At 40.6% G+C, this 26,203-nt stretch overlaps 1 protein-coding gene across 13 annotated transcripts in view; it reads right to left on the bottom strand.

Moving 5' to 3' along the window:
* The window catches only part of GGACT (gamma-glutamylamine cyclotransferase), a 144,658-nt gene that overhangs the window by 66,123 nt on the left and 52,332 nt on the right, over positions 1-26,203 (bottom strand). For 7 of the 13 annotated variants that reach the window (XR_008888546.1, XR_008888550.1, XR_008888547.1 and 4 more), the window contains exon 2: positions 10,208-10,375. Coding sequence is in view for 5 of the 13 variants with exons in the window: in XM_056555682.1 (XP_056411657.1) it covers positions 17,198-17,673 (476 nt within the window). In the remaining 8 variants the exon portion in view is untranslated. Of the gene's footprint in view, positions 1-9,948; positions 10,376-15,799; positions 17,674-18,320; positions 18,340-26,203 lie in introns of those variants that run through there. The other 6 variants (XM_056555686.1, XM_056555684.1, XM_056555682.1 and 3 more) reach the window with 4 other exon arrangements.

The raw sequence follows: 26,203 nt of genomic DNA, 5'->3' as shown, positions 1-26,203 counted from the left end.
AAAGGAGCCGCCCCAAACCAGCAAGGCATGTGGCATGCTGGGATTTTTAGTTTTCTGCACAGCAAGAAACAGGAAATAGAAGCAAAGATAGGAAAACAAAGTGGGGGATAAAAAGACAACAAAGAACGGAAATAGAGTCTCCTAAGCAACAAGAATAGAAATTAATATACAAAGTATAGGAGAGGCTCTAAATCACCTAGTTCCCAATGACCCGAGCAGCCCAAATGGCACCTGATACCCACGGTGTCAATTGAAAATAAATAATGGAAATAGATATTGAGGCTCAGGGTCTTGAATATTTGGTTAAAATAATTTTAAATATATTTGTGATCTGGGCTCCATACGTGTACTAGTGACAGGAAAGATTGCCTACATACCTATACAAGATCTTACCCTAGCATAGCGGTCTGAGTTGTGCCATAACCGCGCAATGAGGGCACGCCTATAGAGGGCATGCACTATAGTGAAGGAATAAGATAAGGGAGGGTTGGGAGGGTTCCACAAACGACACGTGCTCCGCCCCTGTAGGAGAGGGGGAAGTTATATACACACGCCCCCACCTGTTCCCAATGAGCCCCACCTGGAAGTGCAGGGAGCGATAATTACTTCCGCCCCTCGCACAAATACAGCCCATCAGGCTTTATACTTGTGATCGGGGCTCCATACGTGTACTAGTGACAGGAAAGATTGCCTACATACCTATACAAGATCTTACCCTAGCATAGCGGTCTGAGTTGTGCCATAACCGCGCAATGAGGGCACGCCTATAGAGGGCAAAAAGCAACCATGCTAGGATGAATACAATTCCTGAAATAAAACATCCTACATCCAGCATCAATCTTCACATACCCAAAGTAGACTATACCTAGTGTACTGAAAGAGTAGCCCTGACCAACTAGTGACTACTAGAGGTGGTAACCATACCTTTGAAACCTTGGTAGTGACGTCCATCTGTAAAGAATCAACCTGAGAATAACCTTCCCTGCCAAATAATAACTGAACTATACCTATCACCATCCCTACTTGTGACATTACTTCAAATGGACACGGAAAGGCTAACTTCATGGCAGGTCTGACAAGCACCAATCCCCTGCTATTTAAGTGGCAAAAACTAAACTGACAGGTAAATGACAAGAAAAACCTATCTACCTGATAGACAGTGTGGGTCATGTCGCATGACAAGGTTCACGAAGGCACCTTACCTGATTGAGACTGTAACAGACATACCTAACTAGCCACTGTACTGACCCAACTGGACTTGGAAGTGATGACAAATTGCAGATGACAGCTCCCTGCGAGAGCAACGTATCTGTAGACGTGACCAGTGTTTAGATGAACCATCATGTCTGTAGACCTGACAGGTCTTTGTGACACCGTCGTGCCTGAACCCGTCACAGGTCCCCGCGGAACCATCGAGCCTGTAGACATGACAGGTCTTTGTGAAATCATTGTGCCTGTAAACGTCACAGGTCTTTGTAAACCACTTTTTTTTTTTTTCTTCTCAAATACGTAAGTGTGAAATGCCATATTGAGATTGTATACGATCTGAAACGTGTCAGATTACCTACATAACCATGTCAAATCAATTGCTCTGAAATGAGACAGCAGCAACCACGATTCAAACCCCGATCCTAAAGAAATGAGTCCTGAAACTGTGTATTAAATGCAGAATATATCTGCAACTAAATGCTGGCCCTCCTTAAAAGAGAATGTGCAATTATGCCGGATAGTTGAATCTGTGTACTATAACGAAATTATAACATCATCGAGAAATACAACAGACGAGGTTGTATCTGACCTGAAAACGTGTCAGGTCATAACAAATATAACACACGACAAAATTGCTCTGAAAACGAGTCAGTAGCAACTGGCATTACCCCTTTTAACCTGAAGAGGAGTCAGGCAACAGGGTAACATCATGAGTATTCATGACAAGATACCTGTATGAAGCTGGCGTGTTGTTCTGAAGGCGTGTCAGTAACAAAAATGACCAATTGTGTCCAATACCCTAAGCAAAGGATCTACCTCCCATGTGTGCACTGCATGAAACATGTTAACCGTATGTACGGCATAACCTGCTAACAGTATACCCAACTACAAGTCGCTACTCAATATGTTATTGCTCTGAGACATGTCTAACAATAACCTATGTGGTGCATCCCCCCCTGCAGACGTAGGAGGTTTAAGAATATGTGCTCGATATATCTGCAATAAATGTAAGCACCATATGAATACTGTAATCGTGTCTTGTAAATATATGTACAGCCAGAGGTGCAACTGCTATTCAACACTAGGAACGAATGCACATAACCTACCCGCATACAACTATGGTAGTATGCAACAAATGCTGTGTACTGGTGCATGTATCATACACAAGCTGGGAGCGTAAGTACCGTGAAAACGAACGTTATGAATTTATGCTCTAACATCATTATGAGTACCTCATACATGCCTAGAAAATAAAGTGTAAACATATATCTAAAAAGATAGACAACGTGCAACTATGCCGGATAGTTGAATATGTCTACTATAAGTAACTGATAACGTGGTCATGAAATACCACGGAGGAGGCTGTATCTGTCCTGAGAACGTCTCAGGTCGTGACAATGAACCACAATGTAATTGCTCTGATAATTTGTCGGTAGCAACCGACATTAACTCCTTAAGCTGAAGGAGTCAGGCAAATAGGGCAACATCCTAACAAAGCTGTATAAGCTTTCCATATAAACATTATGCACGAATATGCAGTATGAAAGCTATGAGCATGAGTACAGTAAAGCTACGCGAGCATATGTGTAGTGTAGACTCTAAGGATGGAAATGCAGAAAAACTATTACCCATGTGCAGTACAACAAAATAAAGCTATGAACGTAACCAGACTATGAGCGTAACGTGCAACTATGCCAGAGAGTTGAATCTGTGTACTATAACGAAATAACATAATCGAGAAATACAACAGACGAGGTTGTATCTGACCTGAAAACGTGTCAGGTCATAACAAATACACCAACGACAAAATTGCTCTGAATACGAGTCAGTAGCAACCGACATTACCCCTTAACCTGAAGAGGAGTCAGGCAACAGGTTAACATTGTGACTATTCCTGAAATTGGTTGCTCTGAATGTGAGTCAGTAACAACCGCGATTGAACCCCTGAAGGAACGAGTCAGGTGACCGGGTATTGAACAGCCGATTAGTGCCACTAAAATGATGACCACCCTTGAACGAGTACCTGTGCCGGATAGTTGAATATGTGTACTATAACTAACTGATAACGTAGTCGTGAAATACAACAGAGGAGGTTGTATCTGACCTGAGAACTTGTCAGGTCATGACAATAAACAACAATGCGATTGCTCTGAACGAGTCAGTAGCAACCGACATTGACCCCTTAACCTGAAGAGGAGTCCGGCAATAGGGCAACATCCTGACAAACCTGAGTGAATTTTCCGTATAAAAGACTATGCACGAATACACAGAATGAATGCTATAAACATACGTACAGTAAAAGCTACAGGAGCATGTGTGTAGTGTAGACGCTATGGATGAACATGCAGAATAAATACCATTACCCATGTACAGTAAACGCTATGGATGTTAGTGCAGATAACATAACAGAATGAATGCTACATGTACGCAGAATAAGTACAACAACGTGTCAGCATAATAATTACTACCATCGTATGTACAGAATGAATGCTACGAATGTCCGTGTAGTGTATTGCTACAATTCTATGTGCAATATACATGACGTGAACATGTCTGTGGTATGAATACAACGAGCGTGTATGTGGTATAAATGCTATGAGCGTATAGTGATATGATACTATGAGCAGTATAATGCTATGAGTATACTTGCGATATCAATGCTAAGAGCGTATGTGCCTGATGTAGGCCATGTGTATGTGCAGTATAAATGCTACAAGTACATGTGCAGTATAAGCGTCGAGCATATGTGCTACGAATTAATATGTGGTATGACGCTATGAGGTATGAGTACTATGAGCAGTATAATGCTGTGAACATGCTATGAGCGCGTGGCCACAACTGCACGAAACAGCATGTCACTATGTGTGAGAACCATAGGAAACCTGCGTGTATGAATGCGGTGAACATGTGAACAACAAAACAATGACCGTGTAACCAATATAACTGCCATGAGCGTATGAACCCGGCATGTATGAATGCGATGAACATGTGAACAACAAAACAATGACCGTGTAACCAATATAACTGCCATGAGCGTATGAACCCTGCATGTATGAATGCGATGAACGTGTGAACAAAAAAACCATAACCGTGTGACCGATGTAACTGCCATGAGCGTATGAAACCTGCGTGTATGAATGCGGTGAACAACAAAACCATGACCGTGTAACCCATATAACTGCCATGAGGGTATGAACCCTGCGTGTATGAATGCGATGAACGTGTGAACAACAAAACCATAACCGTGTGACCAATGTAACTGCCATGAGCGTATAAAACCTGCGTGTATGAATGCAGTGAACGCGTGAACAACAAAACCATGACCGTGCAACCAATACAACCGCCATGAGCGTATGAACCGTATGAACCCTGCGGTGAACATGTGAACAACTTAAGAACCGTGAGAGTGTGACCACTATAACTGCCATGAGTGTATGAACCGTATAATTGCTATAGGCAGTATACTGCCGTAACCAGTATGAAATACCATTAACATATGAACCGAATGATACTTTGAGCGTATGAACCACTGATAATTACGAGGTGTTTGATTGCCATGAACGTAACATGGTAGAAAGAACGTAAGACCGTGAACATGCCAAGAATATGTGAACAGCATAAATGCCAAGTTTGTGGACCGTGTAAAACACCAGTGAGTGAGAGAATAACCATGAGGTGAACAGCATAAACGAGTTTGCCCAGTATAAATGCTGTGAATGTATCGTCAGTGAGTATATGTACCGTATATAATGATATTAGCACATGAAACTGTATACATACTATGCGCGTCAGAGCAGTGTGCCATAAGCGTATGAATTAACCATGAGAGTACGGACAATAAGAAACTCATGGAGTTATCAAACCGTGAAGATGCTCTACTCGTGTGCACCTTGTACCAGTAATGCGTGTATGCCCATTATAAACCAAGCGTATGAACCGTATGGATACCATGATCGTGCAAATAACACTGTGTATACTATGATTTATTTGGATGTAGCCTATGTTATATCTCTACAGAGCATTGCACCCTACTATATACTATATTGAAACAAGACAGTCTACAGAGCACTGCATCACCACACACAGCATATGCTACCCTGCAACGTGATCCTCTGCAGAGTATTGCACCAAACAGTAAATGCCACCCTGTGTTGCAACGAGACCCTTCGCAGAGCACTGCACCACACTGGACATGCTAACTGTAACGACCCTCTGCAGAGCATTGCACTATGCCCTATATAATATGTTGTATTGAAACCATCCCATCTGCAGAGCATTGCACTAACTGTATAAAGTTTGTTTATAATGAGACCATCTGCAGAGTATAGCACTATACTGTATATAGTATATATTATATTGTAACAAGACCATCTGCAGAGCATAGCACCATAGCTGTATATCATGTATACTATATTGTAACGAGACCATCTGCAGAGCATTGCACCTTAACTATATATCATGTATACTATATTGTAACAAGACCATCTGCAGATTATTGCACCATAACTGTATATCTGTATACTATATTGTAACGAGACCATCTGCAGATTATTGCACCATAACTGTATATCATGTATACTATATTGTAACAAGACCATCTGCAGATTATTGCACCATAACTGTATATCATGTATACTATATTGTAACGAGACCATCTGCAGAGCACTGCACTATACCGTTATACAGTACATGTTATATTGTAACGAGACCCTTTGCAGAGCATTACACTGTACCGTATACTGCAAGGGCACCGTATACCCCGCAGAGCACCGCACCACACAGCAAAAGTTATATTGAAACGACTCTTTGCAGAGCATTGCACCACACTGTATACAGCAAACTTTATATTGAAACAACCCGCTGCAGAGCATTACACTATACTTTAGATTAACGATAGCAGACAAGCTGACAGGACCGCATAACGAGGACTGGGCAGCTGCCGCAACCTGTCCCAAGGGCATAGACAATTGTAGCTGTGCGGGTGGCGGGCGGTCCACATGTCGCCATGAGGCAGCTAGCGGGCTGCGCGTAATGCTGAGGCCGCACCACCCCCAGCACCGATTTAACTCACCTGCTTGCCGCTCCTGGCCCCCACTACCGCTGCGGGCAGAGCCAGCCAGCACCATACCTGCCCAATATTACCTTATAACCAGATAAGACAGCCAGCGGAGCTGCCAGGAATGCCGCGCCTGCACCCCCCAGACTCATGATCAGCGAGGCCTCCGCACCGTGAGCAGCAGCTCTGAAGATTTTTGTGGGAGATTCAAACACCAGCCTGCCACAGGAAGCAGAGATTCCACAAACGACACGTGCTCCGCCCCTGTAGGAGAGGGGGAAGTTATATACACACGCCCCCACCTGTTCCCAATGAGCCCCACCTGGAAGTGCAGGGAGCGATAATTACTTCCGCCCCTCGCACAAATACAGCCCATCAGGCTTTATACATAGTGTATGCCAATCTCACAGGGCCCTTGTGCGTTAGCAATTATACAATAAAATCAAGGTAATTGCATAAATATTGCAGAAGGCAAAAAATTGTAGACAAGATCAAATAAAATAACTAAAATAAGTATAGTTAATATATAATAGAGGTATATTTTACTTTGCATTCAAATAAGGTGCATTTAATCAGTGGCTTTGCATCTGTAATCCAGCCAAATGTCATAAATGAATGAGGGGACCGCACTTTGTAATCCAAAGGGTGATAGTACAATGGTAATAAGTATCCTTTGTAGAAACAGATACTGTGTATGCACTTGTGATGATGTCTCTGCTTAATTCTCTTAGCAAGAGGTTCGCTGCTGGAGACTCTGTCATCTCAGCGGTATGCAGCGATATTACAGATGAGTAACTTCTTCAAATTTGTTATGATACGTGCATATAGTTAATGGTGGATGGTAACACAATCCCTTTAGGCAAAGGGTCCACTGCTAGAGGCAGTGCTGTCTCAAAAGTATGCAGTGGAATAGGTGGGCTAATTTCTGGGGGACTGCAGCGCTTCAATTGTATAACATATCCATGTATATAGTACCTGGTATGCGGCTGATAATCCCCACAGTGGTAGAAGGTGACTTACTGTTGGAGACACGGCCGTCTCATGTGATACTGCAAGGAGTAGGTTAGCGGTGGGTCCGGTAAGTGGAGATGTCTTTTGCGATCCTGGCAGTTGAATCAATGTGGCGTGGATGTGGCCCCGTACTCAAGTAATGTATGCCGTAGATAGGATGGCTCTGTATCTCAAATAGGGCTGGGTGATGCGGCACTCTAAGGTATAAGCTGGAAGCGTTTCTAGTCCTCCATAGGACTTTTCCTCAGCAGCTAAAGTGGTAAACTGCACGGCCTCTAGCAGTGGACCCTTTGCCTAAAGGGATTGTGTTACCATCCACCATTAACTATATGCACGTATCATAACAAATTTGATGAACAGTTACTTATCTGTAATATCGCTGCATACCGCTGAGACGGCAGAGTATCCAGCAGCGAACCTCTTGCAAAAATAAATAAGCAGAGACATCATCACAAGTGCATACACAGTATCTGTTTCTACAAAGGATACTTATTACCATTGTACTATCACCCTTTGGATTACAAAGTGCGGTCCCCTCAATAATTTATGACATTTGGCTGGATTACAGATGCGAAGTCACTGATTAAATGCACCTTATTTGAATGCAAAGTATATACCTCTATTATATATTAACTCTACTTATTTTATTTGTTTTACTTGTCTACTATTTTTTGCCTTCTGCAATATTTATGCTATTACCTTGATTTTATTGTATAACTAGCTGAGTACCCAGCGTTGCCCGGTTTTTCCTTCCTCATCCTTGTTGGGGAGGAAAATCAACAAAAGGAGGAAGCTTTTGACTTCAAATCCCCATATATTGTTGTCATATCCCAACCCGCGCTTCGGGCCCGGAATAGAGGCGTTGCCTTGACGACGACGCAGAGGGACGTTGGTAATGAACGTCCCTCTGCATCATCGTCAAGGCAACGTGACTATTCCGGGGCCGGGCGCGGAGAAGAGGCCCCCCAGTCTACATGGCAGCCTGGAACCACTATCCCACCGGACGACCTCCCCACCGGACAGTCCTGCAGCACCGGACCAGCGCACCCTAACGTCCCGCCGAGCGGAGGTGAGTACAGAACTATAGGGGGTGAGAGGGGGGGGGCCTGGATGATGTCAAAGGCCGCAGTGGTCTTCAACCTGCAGACCTCCAGAGGTTTCAAAACTACAACTCCCAGCAAGCCCGGACAGCCGATGGCTGCCCGGGCTTGCTGGGAGTTATAGTTTTGAAACATCTGGAGGTCCGCAGGTTGAAGACCACTGAGGGCGGAGAGTTCACTCGAGTATAAGCCGGGGGGGGGGGTTTCAGCACGAAAAATCGTGCTGAAAAACTCGGCTTATACTCGAGTATATACGGTAAGTAACGTGTGCCAAGTTTCATGTTAATATCTTTAGCCGTTTGGAAGTTTTTTTGGAACATACATACATACACACACACACACACACACACACGTTGAGTTTTATATATATAGATTGCTAACTCACAAGGGCCCTGTGAGATTGGCATACACTATATATATTTAATAAATTAATAAATTATTTTAACCAAATATTCAAGACCCTGAGCCTCAATATCTATTTCCAAGAATAGAAATGAAACAAATAGGGTAAGTCAAAAATGGAAAAACACGTTGACCACCGGAGTACCTCTTTAAGGCCAAAATGGTCTGACTCTCTAAGGGGTTGATGGGGTCCCTCTAGTTTCCTTTATAATGTCTGGCTTTTTATCAGGCAAAATATAGTACATGCTTTGCTATTTTGTAAATGGCTTCTGACTTAAAGCTTACCTGTCATAGTGCAAAAAAAATAAAAGTGAAATGTTACTCGGTACCTAATCCTGATCCTGTACATATCATTTTTATGTGTCTAGGACCTATATATCCCTAACAAATAGCATTTATATGTTGCTCACTTGCTTTTGTGTTCTTGCCTTGTGGAGGGGGCGTTACCGTCTCTCTCCCTCACTGTGGATGACTCATCTGCTGTGAGTCTGGGAACACCCTGGCAGTCTGCAAATCACTGCGCAGCAGTTTTTATGCATACATTTTCTATCTGTTCCTAGTAAAGCTGGATGCTAAAAAACATAGCTGTCACTATGTGTGTCCTTCAGCTTTAACATACTCCTGAATGTCTGATCAGCTTCTTTGTCATTTAGGAGTCAAAGAAAGCTTTGGCTGTTCAAGCATGCTGGAAGTTATAGTTTTGCATTGCAACAGCTGAAGCTGCAGTGTTTACAGCACTATCTTAGAGCAGTGTTGCCTTTAGCTGTTGCAAAACTACAACTCCCAGCATGCCCATACATCCTTTGTCTGTAGTTTTGCAAGAGCTGGAGGCACAGCTGGAGAATACACAGCTCTAAAACAGAGTTTTACAAACATTGTACCTGTCCCCCAACTGTTGCAAAACTATAACTCCCATAATGGGAGTTGTAGTTTAGGAACAACTGAAGGCTGTAGTGGTGCAATGGTGATCTCCTATACTGGATACCAACACACTTTACGGCTGGTACCCAGTATGCTGCAAAATACAGAGTAGTCTGTCTGCATATAGATAGATGTGGCGGATATTTTCATTTTTTAGTAAAACATTTTTCAAATAAATGTATATTTAAAAAAAAGTTACTTGCACCTATTAAAATTTACATTTATAAAAGTAAAGCAGTACAAGAATAAAGTTGTAGGATACATGAGGCCTAGTGAAAGCAGCAGTGTCCCAGGCACACAGACATCACATCCAGCATATATTACTGGGTCAATAAAACATACCATGGTAGACTGACATTTTAGAATAATGTTATTGTTTCAGGTGAGGTGGTTGTAAAGATTTCTTGCGAAAGGCTTATAACATCAAACTGCCCACACAATTCGTAAGGTCCTGAAGCACTGATAACAGGGACAGCATGCATATTGCAGCATGATGTAGTATTATTACCTATGCTGTGACTTGCTGTAACCTGGATCAGAAGCTTATTCCAAGTTATGTCTCACCAGAAGAACAATGTTGGTTCATTATCTTGTGCTTGATTAAGAGTACATTTTGTATTTTCTCCAAAATGAAAGCGTTTATAGAAGTATTAGTGCTTCATTACAGAAGACAACTCTAGAAACACAAAAGACCAAAAAAGTTATTACTTATGATATTGCTGGAAAGACTAAAAAAATGTTTTAAGCTTCTGTGTGGTCTCAAATATATTTAAAAAGATCTACCTTCATAAAGCAAGTATATGCCCTGTTTGCACCCAATTATTTTTCTTAATTTTCAAGAGAAACCCTTTAGTGGCAAGTTAAGGAGTAGTCTCATGAAAAAAAAAAAAAAATTATCCCGGGGGTCCGAGCTCTCGGGGCCCCCTGCGTTCTCCTGTACAGGGCTCTCCCTAGAAGCAGCGCATCATGACCTCCGACCGAAGCAGGGGCCGCCACGCCCTCTCCATATATCTTTATGGGAGAGCCGAAGATAGAGAGATATGGAGGGGGCGTGGCCAGAGCTTGGATAGCCCCCCTTTAACCCCTTAAGGACGCAGGGTTATTCAGTTTTTGCATTTTCGCCTACTAAAAATCATAACACTTTCAATCATGCACCTACAGACCCATATGAGGGCTTATTTTTTGCGTCACCAATTGTACTTTATAATGACTTCAATAATTTCACCACAAAATTTACGGCAAAACCAGAAAAAAAAATTGTGGGGAAAAATGTTTAAAAAATACGCCATTTTGTAAATTTTGGGGGCTTCTGATTCTATGCAGTACACTATTCGGTAAAAATTACACCATATATTTAATCTGTAGGTCCATACAGTTACAAGGATACCTAATTTATATAGTTTTATTTTATTTTACTACTTATAAAAATTATAACTACATGCACCAAAATTTTGTGTGTGTAAAACTGTCACCTTTTAACCCCTATAACTTTGGTATGTTTCCATATACGGGGATATATGAGGGCTCAATTTTTGCACCATGATCTGAAGCTTTTATCATACCATTTTCGTTTTGATGGGACTTTTTGATCGCCTTTTATACTTTTTTTTAGGGTATACAAACTGACCAAAAAAACGCAATTTTTTTTATTTTTTTTTACGTGTATGCCATTAACTGTGCTGTTTAATTAACATTATATTGTCATAGTTCGTACATTTACGCACGTAGCAATTCCACATTTTGTATTTACATTTTATTTTAACCTGTTAAGGAGCAAGGACGTACCGGTATGTCCTGAGACCTTTCCCTTTCTATAACGAGGGGGCACGACGGGTCGGGCCCGGCCTCTAACAGTGATCGCGGTGCCGCACGCTATTAACCCTTTAGACGCGCCGTTCAAAGTTGAACGCCGCGTCTAAAGTGAAAGTAAAACATTGCCGGTTAGCTCAGGGGGCTGTCCGGGATGTCCGCGGCAAAATTGCGGCATCCTGAACGGCTGTGGGACACGAGGAGGGTCTCCTACCTTGCCTCCTGGTGTCCAATCGCCGAATGACTGCTCAGTGCCTGAAATCCAGGCATGAGCAGTCAAGTGGCAGAATCATTGATCACTGGTTTTCTATGAGAAACCAGTTAGCAATGTAAAGGTTCAGTGTGTGCAGTGTTATAGGTCCCTATGGGGGCTATAACACTGCAAAAAAAAAGTGGGGAAAAAAGTTAATAAAGACCATTTAACCCCTTCCCTAATAAAAGTTTGAATCACCCCCCTTTTCCCATTTAAAAAAAAAAAGTTTAAATAAAAATATGTGGTATCGCTGCGTTCGGAAATGTCCGAATTATAAATATATATTGTTAATTAAACTGCATGGTCAATGGCGTACGCGCAAAAAAAATCCAAAGTCCAAAATAGCTTATTTTTGTTCACCTTTTATAACATGAAAAAATGAATAAAAAGCGATCAAAAAGTCCGATCAATACAAATATGGTACCACTAAAAACTTCATATCACCGCGCAAAAAAAAGAGCCCTCATACCGCCCCGTACGCGGAAAAATAAAGTTATAGGGGTCAGAAGATTACAATTTTAAACATATACATTTTTCTGCATGTAGTTATGATTTTTTTCTAGAAGTATGACAAAACCAAACCTATATAAGTAGGGTATCATTTTAATCGTATGGTCCTACAGAATAAAGAGAAGGTGTCATTTTTACTGGAAAGTGTCCCAAAGGTTACAAAATTGTGTTATTTCTTCAATTTTGTCTCTCAATGATTTATTTTTATGTTTCGTCATTGAATTTTGGGTAAAATTACTGATGTCATTACAAAGTAGATTTGGTGGTGCAAAAATAAGCTATCATATGGATTTTTAGGTGCAAATTGAAAGAGTTATGATTTTTTAAAATGTAAGGAGGAAAAGGTCATTTAACACCTCCCCTAATAAAAGTTTGAATAACCCCCTTTTCCCATAAAAAAAAAACAGTGTAAATAAAAATAAACATATGTGGTATCGCCGCGTGCAGAAATGTCCGAATTATAAAAATATATTGTTAATTAAACCGCACGGTCAATGGCGCATGCGCAAAAAAATTCCAAAGTCCAAAATAGCGTATTTTTGGTCACTTTTTAGATCATGACAAAATGAATAAAAAGCGATCAACAAGTCCAATAAATACAAAAAGGGTACTGCTAAAAACCTCAGATCATGGCGCAAAAAAATGAGCCCTCATACCGCCCCATACGGGTTAAAATAAAAAAAAGTTATAGGGGTCAGAATATGACAATTTTAAACGTATACATTTTCCTGCATGTAGTTATGATTTTTTTTCAGAAGTAAGACAAAATCAAACCTATGTAAGTAGGGTATCATTTTAATCGTATGGACATACATAATTAAGAGAGTGTGTCATTTTTACCGAAAAATTAACTACGTAGAAACAGAAGCCTCCAAAAGTTACAAAATGGCGTGTTTTTTTTTTCAATTTTGTCTCACAATTATTTTTTTTTCTGTTTCGCCGTAGATTTTTGGGTAAAATGACTGATGTCATTACAAAGTAGAATTAGTGGCGCAAAAAATAAGCCATCATATGGATTTTTAGGTGCAAAATTTAAAGGGTTATGATTTTTTAAAGGTAAGGAGGAAAAAACAAAAGTGTAAAAACGGAAAAACCCCTGGTCCTTAACCCCTTAACGACGAAGGACATATATTTACGCGGCGATCAAAGCTGACCGCCGCGTCTGAAGTGAAAGTATCCCGGCTCAGTCGGGCTGTTTGGGACAGCCGCGGTGAAATCGTGGCGTCCCGTACAGCTTACAGGACACCGGGAGGGCCCTTACCTGTCTCCTCGGTGTCCGATTGGCAAATGACTGCTCCATGCCCCATATCCAGGCAGGAGCAGTCAAGTGCCGATAACACTGATCACAGGCGTGTTAATACACGCCAGTGATCTGTGTAAAAGATGCAGTGTTATAGGTCCTTATGGGAGCTATAATATTGCAAAAAAAAAGTGTTACTAAAGGTCATTTACCCCCTTCCCTAATAAAAGTTTGAATCACCCCCCTTTTCCCATAGCGTATTTTTGGTCACTTTTTATACCATTAAAAAATGAATAAAAAGTGATCAAAAAGTCCGATCAAAACAAAATTGATACCGATAAAAACTTCAGATCACGGCGCAAAAAATGAGCCCTCATACTGCCCTGTATGTGGAAAAACCAAAAAGTTATAGGGGTCAGAAGATGACATTTGTAGTTATGATTTTTTCCAGAAGTACGACAAAATGAAACCTATATAAGTAGGGTACCATTTTAACCGTATGGACCTACAGAATAATGATAAGGTGTCATTTTTACCGAAATATGCACTGCGTAGAAACGGAAGCCCCCAAAAGTTTCACAATGTTGCACAATGATTTTTTTTTCCGTTTCGCCGTTAATGTTTGGGTAAAATGACTAATGTCACTGCAAAGTAGAATTGGTGACGCAAAAAATAAGCCATAATATGGATTTTTAGGTGGAAAATTGAAAGGGTTATGATTTTTGAAAGGTAAGGAGGAAAAAAACGAAAGTGCAAAAACTGAAAAACCCTGCGTCCTTAAGGGGTTAAATGGGAAAATGGGGGTGATTCTAACTTTTATTAGGGAAGGGGTTAAATCACATTTATAACAATTTTTTTTACACTTTTTTTTGCAATGTTATAGCCCCCATAGGGAACTATAACATGCAATACCTTGATTGCAGACACTGATCAATGCAAAGCCATAGCATTGCATTGATCAGTGTTATCGGTGCTCTGTTGCTCCTGCCTGGATCTCAGGCATGGAGCAGCAGAGTGACAATCGGACGGCGAGAGACAAGGTAAGCACCCTCCCACTGTCCTCTCAGCTATTCGGGATGCAGCGATTTCCCCGCAGCAGTCCCGAACAGCTCAATGAGTTAACCGGTAATGCTTTTCTCCCATTTCAGATGCCACAGTCAAATTTGATCGCGGCGTCTAAAGGGTTAATACCGGACATCAACCCGATCGGCAATGTCCGGTATTAGCCGCAGGTCCTGGCTGCTGATAGCAACTGGGACCTGCCGGGTATGAAGCATGTTCAGCTCCTGAGCATGCTTTACATAACGGGAGCCTGCCACAAGCGTAAGTTTACACTTTTGGTCGTTAAGGGGTTAATAGTAAATATATATTAAATAAATATGGAGAAAAAATATCACTACTATACAGACATTACAAAATACCTTTCATTATTGATAAATGCTTGTCTAGGGTATAATCTTGAGGCATGAATGGAGGGGGCGTGGCGTTACATCACGTCTCCAGTCCCAGAAACCAGTGTTTCTGAGACTTGAGCAGCACCCCACCCAGAATGCCTGGTGCTGCATGGAGACCTCAGGGGGAAGGGGTGGAATACCACTTTAATAACTCCTCAATGACCCAGTAGGTTTACTTTCATTATAAGGTTGTTAAGGGTATATGAAGAGGACTGTGGATTTAAAAGGGTATTCCAGGCAAAACCTTTTTTTTATATATATCAACTGGCTCCGGAAAGTTAAACAGATTTGTAAATTACTTCTATTAAAAAATCTTAATCCTTCCAATAGTTATTAGCTTCTGAAGTTATCTGTCCAATTGCTCAATGATGATGTCACGTCCCGGGAGCTGTGCATGATGGGAGAATATCCCCATAGGAACTGCACAGCACCCGGGACGTGAGTCATCAGAGAGCAGTTAGACAGAAAACAACAACTCAACTTCAGAAGCTAATAACTATTGGAAGGATTAAGATTTTTTAATAGAAGTAATTTACAAATCTGTTTAACTTTCCGGAGCCAGTTGATATATAAAAAAAAAGTTTTGGCCTGGAATATCCCTTTAAGTCTGCATGAATACCCCAGTGCTGCAAATTGCAGGCAAGGATTCCTCCACAATGTAAAAAGTCGACTCCTGCTCATGCAAGCATGCTTTTTGGTTGCAAAACCTGTTTTAGGGTGGGATTCATAGAGTACATATTTTGGGGTGCATATGAATATTTTTATGTACTTTCTTTTTTTTTCTGCATTAAAAAACAAACGAACAAACCAACAGCAATTTAGCCACTTTAATGGCATTTATCATGTGGCATAAATAATGATATTTTACCAGTTTAGATATTTCCAGATGTAGTAAAACCAATGATGTTTTAGTAATTAAAGAAAAACATTTCATATGAGGAATTGATAATAGGAACGTTTTTAACAACTGAATACTTTATTTAATTAAAAGTTTTTTTTTAACATGCAATCCCATATAAAGTGCCTACAGCTTTGTAGCACAGAGCCACAGGGACTCTGTACATTAACACCTGACTGGCTGTTTTTTTGCAGTCACTTAACTAAATTTTAAGAATTTACTCTTCTGACAAACATTTATTTGAACTAGAGCAGTGATGGTGAACCTTCTTGAGCCCAAACCGTAATGCACGGCAACTTTTTTTCCCTTAAAAATCCAGCACAGCAATTGAATCAGAATATTGAGGTTTAAGTTTAGAAAAAACAACTTAGGTAGGCAGTATGTTCCCCCACATTAAGTAGGCAGTATGTTCCCCCACATTAGGTAGGCAGTATAGTTCTCCCACATAAGGTTGTAGTTACCCCACATTAGATAGGCAGTATAGTTCCCCCACATTAGGTTGGCAGTATGTTCCCCCACATTAGGTTGCAGTTCCCCCACATTAGTTTGGCAGTATGTTCCCCCACATTAGGTTGCAGTCCCCCCACATTAGGTGCAGTATAGTTCCCATATGGCTATATGGCTGTATGCCTGTGTACTGCCTCACAGTGCTCCCTCCACCGCAACTCCAGTCAGGGGTCACAACCTACTGCTATGGCCTATGGTTCCGGGGGCCAGAAGAGCGGTGATCGGAGCATCGAAACTGGTAACTTACCATGCCGGCCAAGACCTCCTCCTCGATGCTCCACTCCTCTGTTCCTATGGGAGCACGCACGGGACGTCAGTGACGTCCCTGTGTGTGCTACCTCCCAACCCCTTGCATTTTTAAAGTTAACACTATCGGGGGACAGGGATGTCCTGGTTTGCCCCGCTTGGTGAACTATGACCGCGTGCCCACAGAGGGGGCTCGGCGTGCCACAGGTTTGCCATCACTGGACTAGAGGGTCGTCCTTTTTATACCATTTGTTTTGTACGGGTGGAAGCCAGATTTTAATCAGGTTTCATGGCCTTACCTTTCGAGACAACAGCATCCATGGAAATCCCCCCGCCCCCCCACAAAAAAAAACTTTTTTCTGTTAAGAATTAAATGGATAAACTGTAACATGCTTTGGAGATTTTGATTTTCATAAACAAATGACACAAGTCATACAATGTATTACTATTACTAAAATATCTTTAAGTTTAAATTATGTTTCTAGTAAAAAAATGAATTGGTAAATTAATGGTGGAATATTTTAAATTGAAAAGTAGTACAATCACTTTAAACACTGACTACTGTATCTTCGTCACTGCTGTTATCTGTCTAGATGAGTAACATAACAAAGACCATGTGTCCCATAGGAATCATAACAGTCAAGGTGAGGTAGATTGAGCCACTCCGGCTGGTAGCTTGTAGTGCTGTAGACAAAACACTCTATAGTGTTAGCAGCTGTTCTTTCTTCAGGTAGATCATCTTTACCTCCCCACTCCAATATTTCAATCCTCTTAATAGTGCGTTGGTACATGTCTGGACAGCTTTCAAATTCATCCAGGAATTGCAGCATCTGGTCATCAACTGAATATATCTCTCCAGAAATATGGTGGCCAGTTCCTGGGACATTCATGAGGAATGGTATATTGGCTTTTTGAGCGATCACCAGTGGGTATTTTTCTATGGTTCGTCCTGTGCCTTTAAATACTGTTTTTCCATTCTTTGCATCTGTCATGATATGATAGTTTGGTTGTCCCTTCTTAAGGGTTCCATATACAAAGATATAATGCATTTTCTTTTCTATAAATTAAAAAAATTGACAACAGATTTTACAAGTCAAACCAAGCTACTGTGGAATATGTATCCTTATAAATTAACAATCTTGTTTTATCCATCTTATTTTATCAAATATCTGAAAGTCTTCCCTTCTACTCTGGATTTTAGTATTGAAGGATAACCCACATCAAAACCAATACGTAAAGCTTAAGCTTCTAAGCAAATATGCAATTCAGCAGCCTAAACATTTTTTTTTATTGTGTGGTTGTATGTAAATCAGTGAGTTGGGCATTATCCTATACAAACATTATTTATTGTGGCCAACAGAACATTTGTAGAGGGGGGAAAAAAACAAAAAACAAAGTTCCATCTTTGCAGGGGTGAGATACCATCCAGGGCCATGTTGTTTTCTTTTGACAGCTTTATACCTACAGTACTAACATGATAGCTGTATTCAGTAAATGATCCAGGCTCCATTTTCCAGAAACAAAAGAATAAGTTACAGTTGTTACAGCAACATGTGTTTAATAGGAGCATCCTGATTGAAATCTCTACATGACCTTTTAGGGCAATTGGTATTCATACAACCATCCATACAAAAAGGCTGTTGCATAACAGTCATAAATAAGTTTTTTTTTCCATACTCTCACAACAATTTCCTGCCATTCTACCTTCATATCTAGCAGTCAGGAGGTCTGTTATTTTGACAACAAAGAGCTGCGTCTCCTCCTTACGTTTATGACCATGTTTTCAGTAACCAATGAGGAACAAACCTACTCCAGAAGGGACAACAGAGAGGGGTCAGGGGTGAGCACTAAAACATGCAATTAATTCTTGTAAGAGGATTAAGGCACTCATGTTCACTCTGAATCAAAAAAAATGAATTGTGAATAAAATCTTTCAATCCAAGAGTTTAGATGTCAAAACTAATGAATGTGAAATGTAGGAAGCAAGCACATTTAAAATTAAGTGTGAGAAAGCACAATAAAGGAATAACATCTGAGACAGTACCGATGAGCATTAATTAATTAAGTCCAATGACTTCCAAGACAACTCACTCATTTATCCTCCTGACAGCTGAAAACTAGAGTAAAAAAGTCCTGAAATAGGGTAGAAATAGGGCATGAAAAAGTTGCATGACAATTTCAAGAATTCATAGTCATGGAACGTTTAAATGTATAAGGAAGAGTCTTGCAAAAAAAATAAGAAAACATCTAAGATGCAGATAAAGGCATGGTATTCTTGCAATTCTTTTTGTGACTTTTACCTCCACGAGTAAGCATCACAGTTATGGTAATCTGCCACCTTACTATGACTTATAGTCAATGTGCAGCTTGTAGTGCTGTAGACAAAACACTCTATAGTGTTAGCAGCTGTTCTTTCTTCAGGTAGATCATCTTTACCTCCCCACTCCAATATTTCAATCCTCTTAATAGTGCGTTGGTACATGTCTGGACAGCTTTCAAATTCATCCAGGAATTGCAGCATCTGGTCATCAACTGAATATATACTGTCTAAGGTGACATCTACCATATTTATAAAGAAGCTGATATCACTTTAACCTGTTGGGGACGGAGGGCGTATGGATACGCCCTCGTGTCCCGGTACTTAAGGGCGGAGGGCGTACCTGTACGCAATCGACCAATAGCAGATCGGGGGTGGGGGTGGGGTTAACGTTCGGTTCCCCCGCTCTGCCCACCCACTGTAGTCCAGGCAGAGCAGGGGAACAGTCGGTGAGCGGCCCCGGAGGTCACTTACCATCGGCGGTGGCGGGTGGCGATGACAGGGGGCTCCCTGGTGCGGAAATCACGTGCAGACTATGGAAGCCGGTGAGTTGCCTAGCAACATCTGGAGGGCTACAGTTTGAGACCTTCAGATGTTGCAAAACTACAACTCCCAGCATGCACAGACAGCTGTTTGCTGTTTGGGCATGCTGGGTTTTGCAACAGCTGGAGGGCTACAGTATGGAGATCACTGTGCAGTGGTCTCTAAACTGCGGCCTTCCAGATCTTGCAAAACTACATCTCCCAGCATGACCAAACAGCAAACAGCTGTCTCGGCATGCTGGGAGTTGTAGTTGCCTACCACCAGCTGTTGCATAACTACATCTCGCAGCATACCTTTCGGCGATCAGTACATGCTAGGAGTTGTAGTTTTGCAACAGCTGGAGGCACATTTGTTGGAAAATACTGAGTTAGGTAACAGAACCTAACTGAAGGTTTTCCAACCAGTGTGCCTCCAGCTGTTGCAAAATACAACTCCCAGCATGTACGGTCTGTCAATGCATGCTGGGAGTTGTAGGTTGGAGGTTTATCCCCATGTGAATGTACAGGGGACATTCACACGAGCGGGTTTACAGTGAGTTTCCTGCTTCAAGTTTGAGCGGCAAATTCCTAGTGGGAAACTCACCGTCACCCCTCGCCTGTGTGAATGTACCCTAAAAACACTACACTACACCAAAATGGAGCCTCCAGCTGTTGCAAAACAACAACTCCAAGCATTTCCGGACAGCCACTGACTGTTCAGGCATGCTGGGAGTTTGGCAACAGCTGGAGGCACCCTGTTTGGGAATCACTGGCGTAGAATACCCCTATGTCCACCCCTATGCCCACCCCTATGCAATCCCTAATTTAGTCCTCAATTGCGCATGGCACTCTCACTTCGGAGCCCTGTCGTATTTCAAGGAAACAGTTTAGGGCCACATATGGGGTATTTCCGTACTCGGGAGCAATTGCACTACAAATTTTGGGGTTCTTTATCTCCTTTTACCACTTATAAAAAGGAAAATCCCTAACGGGATAGATGCATAGATGAACGGGCGCCATTTATTCTTCTACAGTACAGTACAGTACGGTAATAAGGTCTCTAAGTGCTGGGACCTGTGGACCAATCTGACATACAGGGGATAGGCGTGGCAGCTGCGGGCATAGCCACGCTTATGCGACTGTTGCTGACTATCGTTAAAAGCATTTTTTTTGTATCATTAAAGCTACTAGAAAGCAGCAAAAGGTATGATTTAACTGTTATTTCTAACAACTTTGTCAAGCTGGGGCTGGTTTATGGGGGGTTAAAACTCATGACAGTTGTGCTTTAAGCCTTGAACTTCATAGACAGGTGCATCCAATCATGAGAAAAGGTATATAAGGTGGCCAATTACAAGTTGTTGTTCTCTTTGACTCTCCTCAACATGGGGGCAATGTGAAAGCCTTTTCTGCACGCATGCCACAAATGCACATTTGGACAATGCAGCTTCATTTTTGGAAAGTGCTATGGAGTAATGAAGAAAAGTTGGAGTTATGCATGGTGTCAAATGAACATAGCGTTTCAAGACAAACATTCTGTGAGGCTATGTGGGTAGTACCAGTACTGGGAGTCTTGTTTAAGTTGAGGGTCAAATGGATTCCACTTAATATGAGCTCATGCTTGAGAATAATCAGAGAAATCAGTCACAAAGTTGAAATTACGCAAAGGCTGGATATTTCAAAAAGACAACCACCCAAAGTACTGCTCAAAATCTACTCTGGCATATATGCAGAGGAACAAGTACAATGTTCTTGAATGGCCATCCCAGTCCCCAAACCTGAATATCACTTAAAATCTGTGGTGTGATTTGAAGCGAATTGTCCATACTCGGCAACCATCAAACCTAACTGAACTGGAAATGTTTTGCAAGAAGGAATAGTCCAAAATATCTTCATCCAGACTGCAGACACTTATTACAAGCTATAGGAAGCGTATAGAGGTTGTTATTTCTGTTAAAGGAGTAGTCCAGTAGTGAACAAGTGGTGAACAACTTATCCCCTATCCTCCTCACTTTCTAAAAATCATAATGCTTTAAATTTTCCACCTACAAAACTCAATTGAGGGCTTATTTTTTGAGATATTAAATTACTTTGTAATAACAGCAATAATTTTTCCACCAAATCTACAGTAAAGGAAAAAAACATTTGTGGGACTAAATTAAAAACAAACCCTTCCATTTTCCATCTTTTGGGGGCTTCCGTTTCTATGCAGCACATTTTTTCCAGTAAAATAACATGTCATCTTTATTCTGTAGGTCCATGCGATTGAAATGATACCCAACTTATATAGGTTTAGTTTAATTTTACTACTCAAAAAATTAACTTTTTGTACAAACATTTGCATGCTTAACCCCTTAAGGACCAGGCGTATTTAGTTTTTTGCACTTTCGTTTTTTCCTCCTTACCTTTAAAAAATCATAACTCTTTCAATTTTGCACCTAAAAATCTGTATTATGGCATATTTTTTGCGCCACCAATTCTACTTTGTAATGACATCAGTCATTGTACCCAAAAATCTACGTCAAAACAGAAAAAAAATCATTGTGCGACAAAATTGAAAAAAAAATGCCATTTTGTAACTTTTGGGGGCTTCCGTTTCTACGTAGTACATTTTTCGTTAAAAATTACACCTTTTCTTTATTCTCTAGGTCCATATGGTTAAAATGATACCCTACTTGTATAGGTTTGATTTTGTATTACTACTGAAAAAAAATCATAAATACATGCAGGAAAATGTATCCGTTTAAAATTGTCATTTTCTGAGCCCTGTAACTTTTTTATTTTTCCATGTTCAGGGGGCTATGAGGGCTCATTTTTTGTTCCGTGATCTGAAGTTTTTGTCGGTATCATTTTTGCATTGATCTGACTTTTCGATCACTTTTTATTCATCTTTTCATGATATAAAAAGTGACCAAAAATACGCTATTTTGGACTTTGGAATTTTTTTGCGCGTACGCCATTAAACAAGCGGTTTAAAAAGCGGTATATTTTTATAATTCGGACATTTCCGCACGCGGCGATACCACATATGTTTATTTTTATTTACACTTTTTTTTTTTATTCTTGGAAATGCCAGGTGATTCAAACTTTTATTAGGGGAAGAGATCATTGAAAGGTTTAATGATTTTTTTTACACTTTTCTTATGCCATATTATAGCCCCCAGGGGGGGCTATAACATTGCATGTACTGATCTTTACCACTGATTGATGCATCTCCATAGGAATGCATCAATCAGTGTTTTCGGCGATTGAATGCTCAAGCCTGGATCTCAGGCTTGAAGCATTCATTCGGCGATCGGACTGCAGGAAGGAAGGTAAGAGATCTTCCTCCTGAAGTACAGCTGTTCGGGATGCTGCGATTATACCGCGGCGATCCCGAACAGCTCCCTGAGCTAACCGGCACATTTTACTTTCACTTTTAGCCGCGCGGCTCAGCTATTAGCGGCGGGTCCCGGCTTCATTATGACGCCGGGCCCGCCGTGATATGATGCGGGGTTACCGTGTAACCCCACGTTATATCACGGCAGCGGGACTAGGGGCGTAAGTTTACGCCCTTGGTCCTTAACAGGTTAAAATTGTCCTCTTCTGATACTATAACTTTTTTTTATTTTTCCCATTTTACATTTATATATATTTTTTATTTTTATTTTGTTCACTTCAGTCCCCGTTGGAGACTATTATTTGCAATCCTTAGATTGCAAACACTGAACAATGCTGCTCCATAAAACAGCATTGATCAATGTTATCAGCACTCCATTGCTTCAGGTTGCCATGGCTTGAGCTCTGATAGGACAGTAAGCAGAAAGGTAAGAGACCTTCCGCTGTCCTTTCAGCTGATCAAGACCCAGCGATTTTGCTGTGGGTGTCCCGATCAGCTCCACTGAGGTACTGGCAAGAGATTTTTTACATTAGGGTGTAATGCGCAGCAGTGCATGGCTGTCAATCAAATCTGACCCTTTCACTGTCTACGGCGTGAAAAGGTTAGATCTGGACTCTAGCTGGGCAGTGGTGCATGCAGCTGTGCACCTCACTGGCTTATAGCTACAATTGCAGTGGGTCTTTGGACTAACACCCGGCGAGATCTAAACGTTTGACATGTCTAGGCAACATGTGAAAGGTTCATGACCCATCCCCCCAACTAGTGTAATAGTAAGGCTAGGTTCAGACTACGGAATCTTTGGCCAGAAAATTTCCGCCCGGAGATTCTGAGTGCGCTAGGACCGCGCGGACACTGCAGTCTCCAATAGACTGCAATGTGTTCCGCGAGTATTTCCGCCTGAAGAAAGAGCAACCCCATTCTTCAGGTGGAAATTTTCAAGCGGATTTTCCGTTCACAAATTCCAAAGTGTGAATTTGTGAACGGAAACCCATTCACTACACTATAGTGTAGTCTAAACCTAGCCTAATAGTATGCTTAAAATTGTCCTCTTCTGACCCCTATACCACTTTTATTTTTTTTCTGATGAGCGGATGTTCAAGGGATAATGTTTTGCACAGTGATCTGTACTTTTTATTGGTACAATTTTTCTTTAGATTGAACTTTTAAATTAAATTACTTTTTTTTCTGGTATATGTAGTAATCAAAAATTAGCAATTCTGGGCTTTGGCATTTACTTGAGTTTACAACATTCACTGTGCGGTTTAATTAACATAATATTTAAGTAGTTAAGACATTTCTGCATGCAGCTAAATTAATTGTTTATTTTTGCTTCATTTTTTATTTAACCCCTTTAGGATGTAGGGATTTTTCATGTTTGAACTTTCGTTTTTTCTTCCTCACCTCCTAATAGCCATAACACTTTCATTTTTTTCACCTACAGACCCATATGAGAGCTTGTTTTTTGCCCCACCAACTGTACTTTATAATGACATTCATTTTACCACAAGATCTACGGTGAAACAACAAAAAAATATTTGTGAGGCGAAATTGAAAAAAAAAAAAAACACCATTTTGTCACTTTTGAGGGCTTCAGTTTCTACGCAGTGCAGTTTTTGTTAAAAATGACACTTTATCCTTTTTCTACATGTCCATATGATTAAAACGCTACCAAATTTATATAGAGGTTTTATTGTGTTTTGCTACTTTAAAAAAATTCTAACTTTTTGCGCGAAAATGAATATGGTAAAAATTGTCCTCTTCTGACTAACTCTTTTATGCAGGGGATATGTGGTTTAGCAAAGGATATAGGGGGTAAGTATCTAGACACAGTCCAGGAACATATGTGGTGCTACACGAAAATAGTGACTCAAATATTCAATTCAAAATTTAAGCAAGAAGAAAATCGGAGCACACACCTGAAGGTCCTGCTGCAGCACTATCTTCATCGTTCATGGAAAGAAAATAGGGGGAGATTTACAAAAACCTGTGCATAGGAAAAGTTGACCAGTTGCCCATAGCAACCAATCAGATCATCATCTTAACATTTTTACCCCCTTAAGGACACAGGGTTTTTCCGTTTTTGCATTTAAATTTTTTTCTCATCACCTTCTAAAAATAATAACTCTTTCAATTTTGCACCTAAAATTCCATATTATGGCTTATTTTTTTAGCCACCAATTCTATTTTGCAGTGACATTAGTCATTTTACCAAAATATCCATGGCGAAACTGAAAAAAAATTCCATTTTGTAACTTTTGGGGGTTTCCGTTTCTACGCAGTGCAGTTTTCGGTAAAAATGACACTTTATCTTTATTCTGTAGGTCCATACAGTTAAAATGATACCCTATTTATATAGGTTTGATTTTGTATTACTTCTGAAACAAATCATAACTACATGCAGGAACATTTATACGTTTAAAATTGTCATCTTTTGACCCCTATAACTTTTAACATTTCCTGCGTACGGGCCGGTATCATGGCTCATTTTTCGCACCGTGATCTGAAGTTTTTATCGGTTTGTATTGATCGGACTTTTTGATCGCTCTTTTTTCATTATATAAAAAGTGACCAAAAATACACTATTTTGGACTTTGGAATTTTTTGCACGTACACCATTGACCAATATATTTTTATAGTTCGGACATTTCCGCACGCGGCGATACCACATATGTTTTTTTTTTATTTACACAGTTTGTTTTTATTTTATGGGAAAAGGGGGGGGTGATTCTTACTTTTATAAGGGAAGGGGTAAAAGGGGTTATCCAGGAAAAAAACTTTTTTTATATATCAACTGGCTCCAAAAAAGTTAGACAGATTTGTAAATTACTTCTATTAAAAAATCTTAATCCTTTCAGTATTTATGAGCTGCTGCAGTTTCTTTCTAAGTGCTCTCTGATGACACCTGTCTCAGGAACTGTGCAGAGTAGAAGCAAATCCCCATAGCAATCCTATTCTGCTCTGTGCCTGACATCTCCTGAGACAAGCAGAGATGTCAGCAGAGAGCACTGTTGCCAGACAGAAAAGAACACCTCAACTTCAGCAGCTGATAATTATTAGAAGTATTAAGATTTTTTTTATAGAAGTAATTTGCAAATCTGTTTAACTTTCTGGAGCCAGTTGATATATAAAAATAATTTTTTTCCTGGAATACCTCTTTAAATGATCTTAACTTTTTTTCCCCTTTTTTTCCCAGTGTTATAGCCCCCTGTAGTGGCTATAGCACTGCACACACCGATCTGCTACACAGATCATTGCCGTGCATTAAATGGTCACTCTCATAAAAAAATAAAAATGTTGCTTTCTATTTCTTGTTTGATGCACTTATATTTTACTGTTAGCGTGTATCAGTTGGACTCTATGCCCTTTGTACTTT

The sequence above is a fragment of the Hyla sarda genome, chromosome 2 (genome assembly GCF_029499605.1).
Source record: "Hyla sarda isolate aHylSar1 chromosome 2, aHylSar1.hap1, whole genome shotgun sequence".
In the NCBI taxonomy this organism is placed as follows: Eukaryota; Metazoa; Chordata; class Amphibia; order Anura; family Hylidae; genus Hyla; species Hyla sarda.
This window is presented reverse-complemented; position numbering and strand designations above follow the sequence as displayed.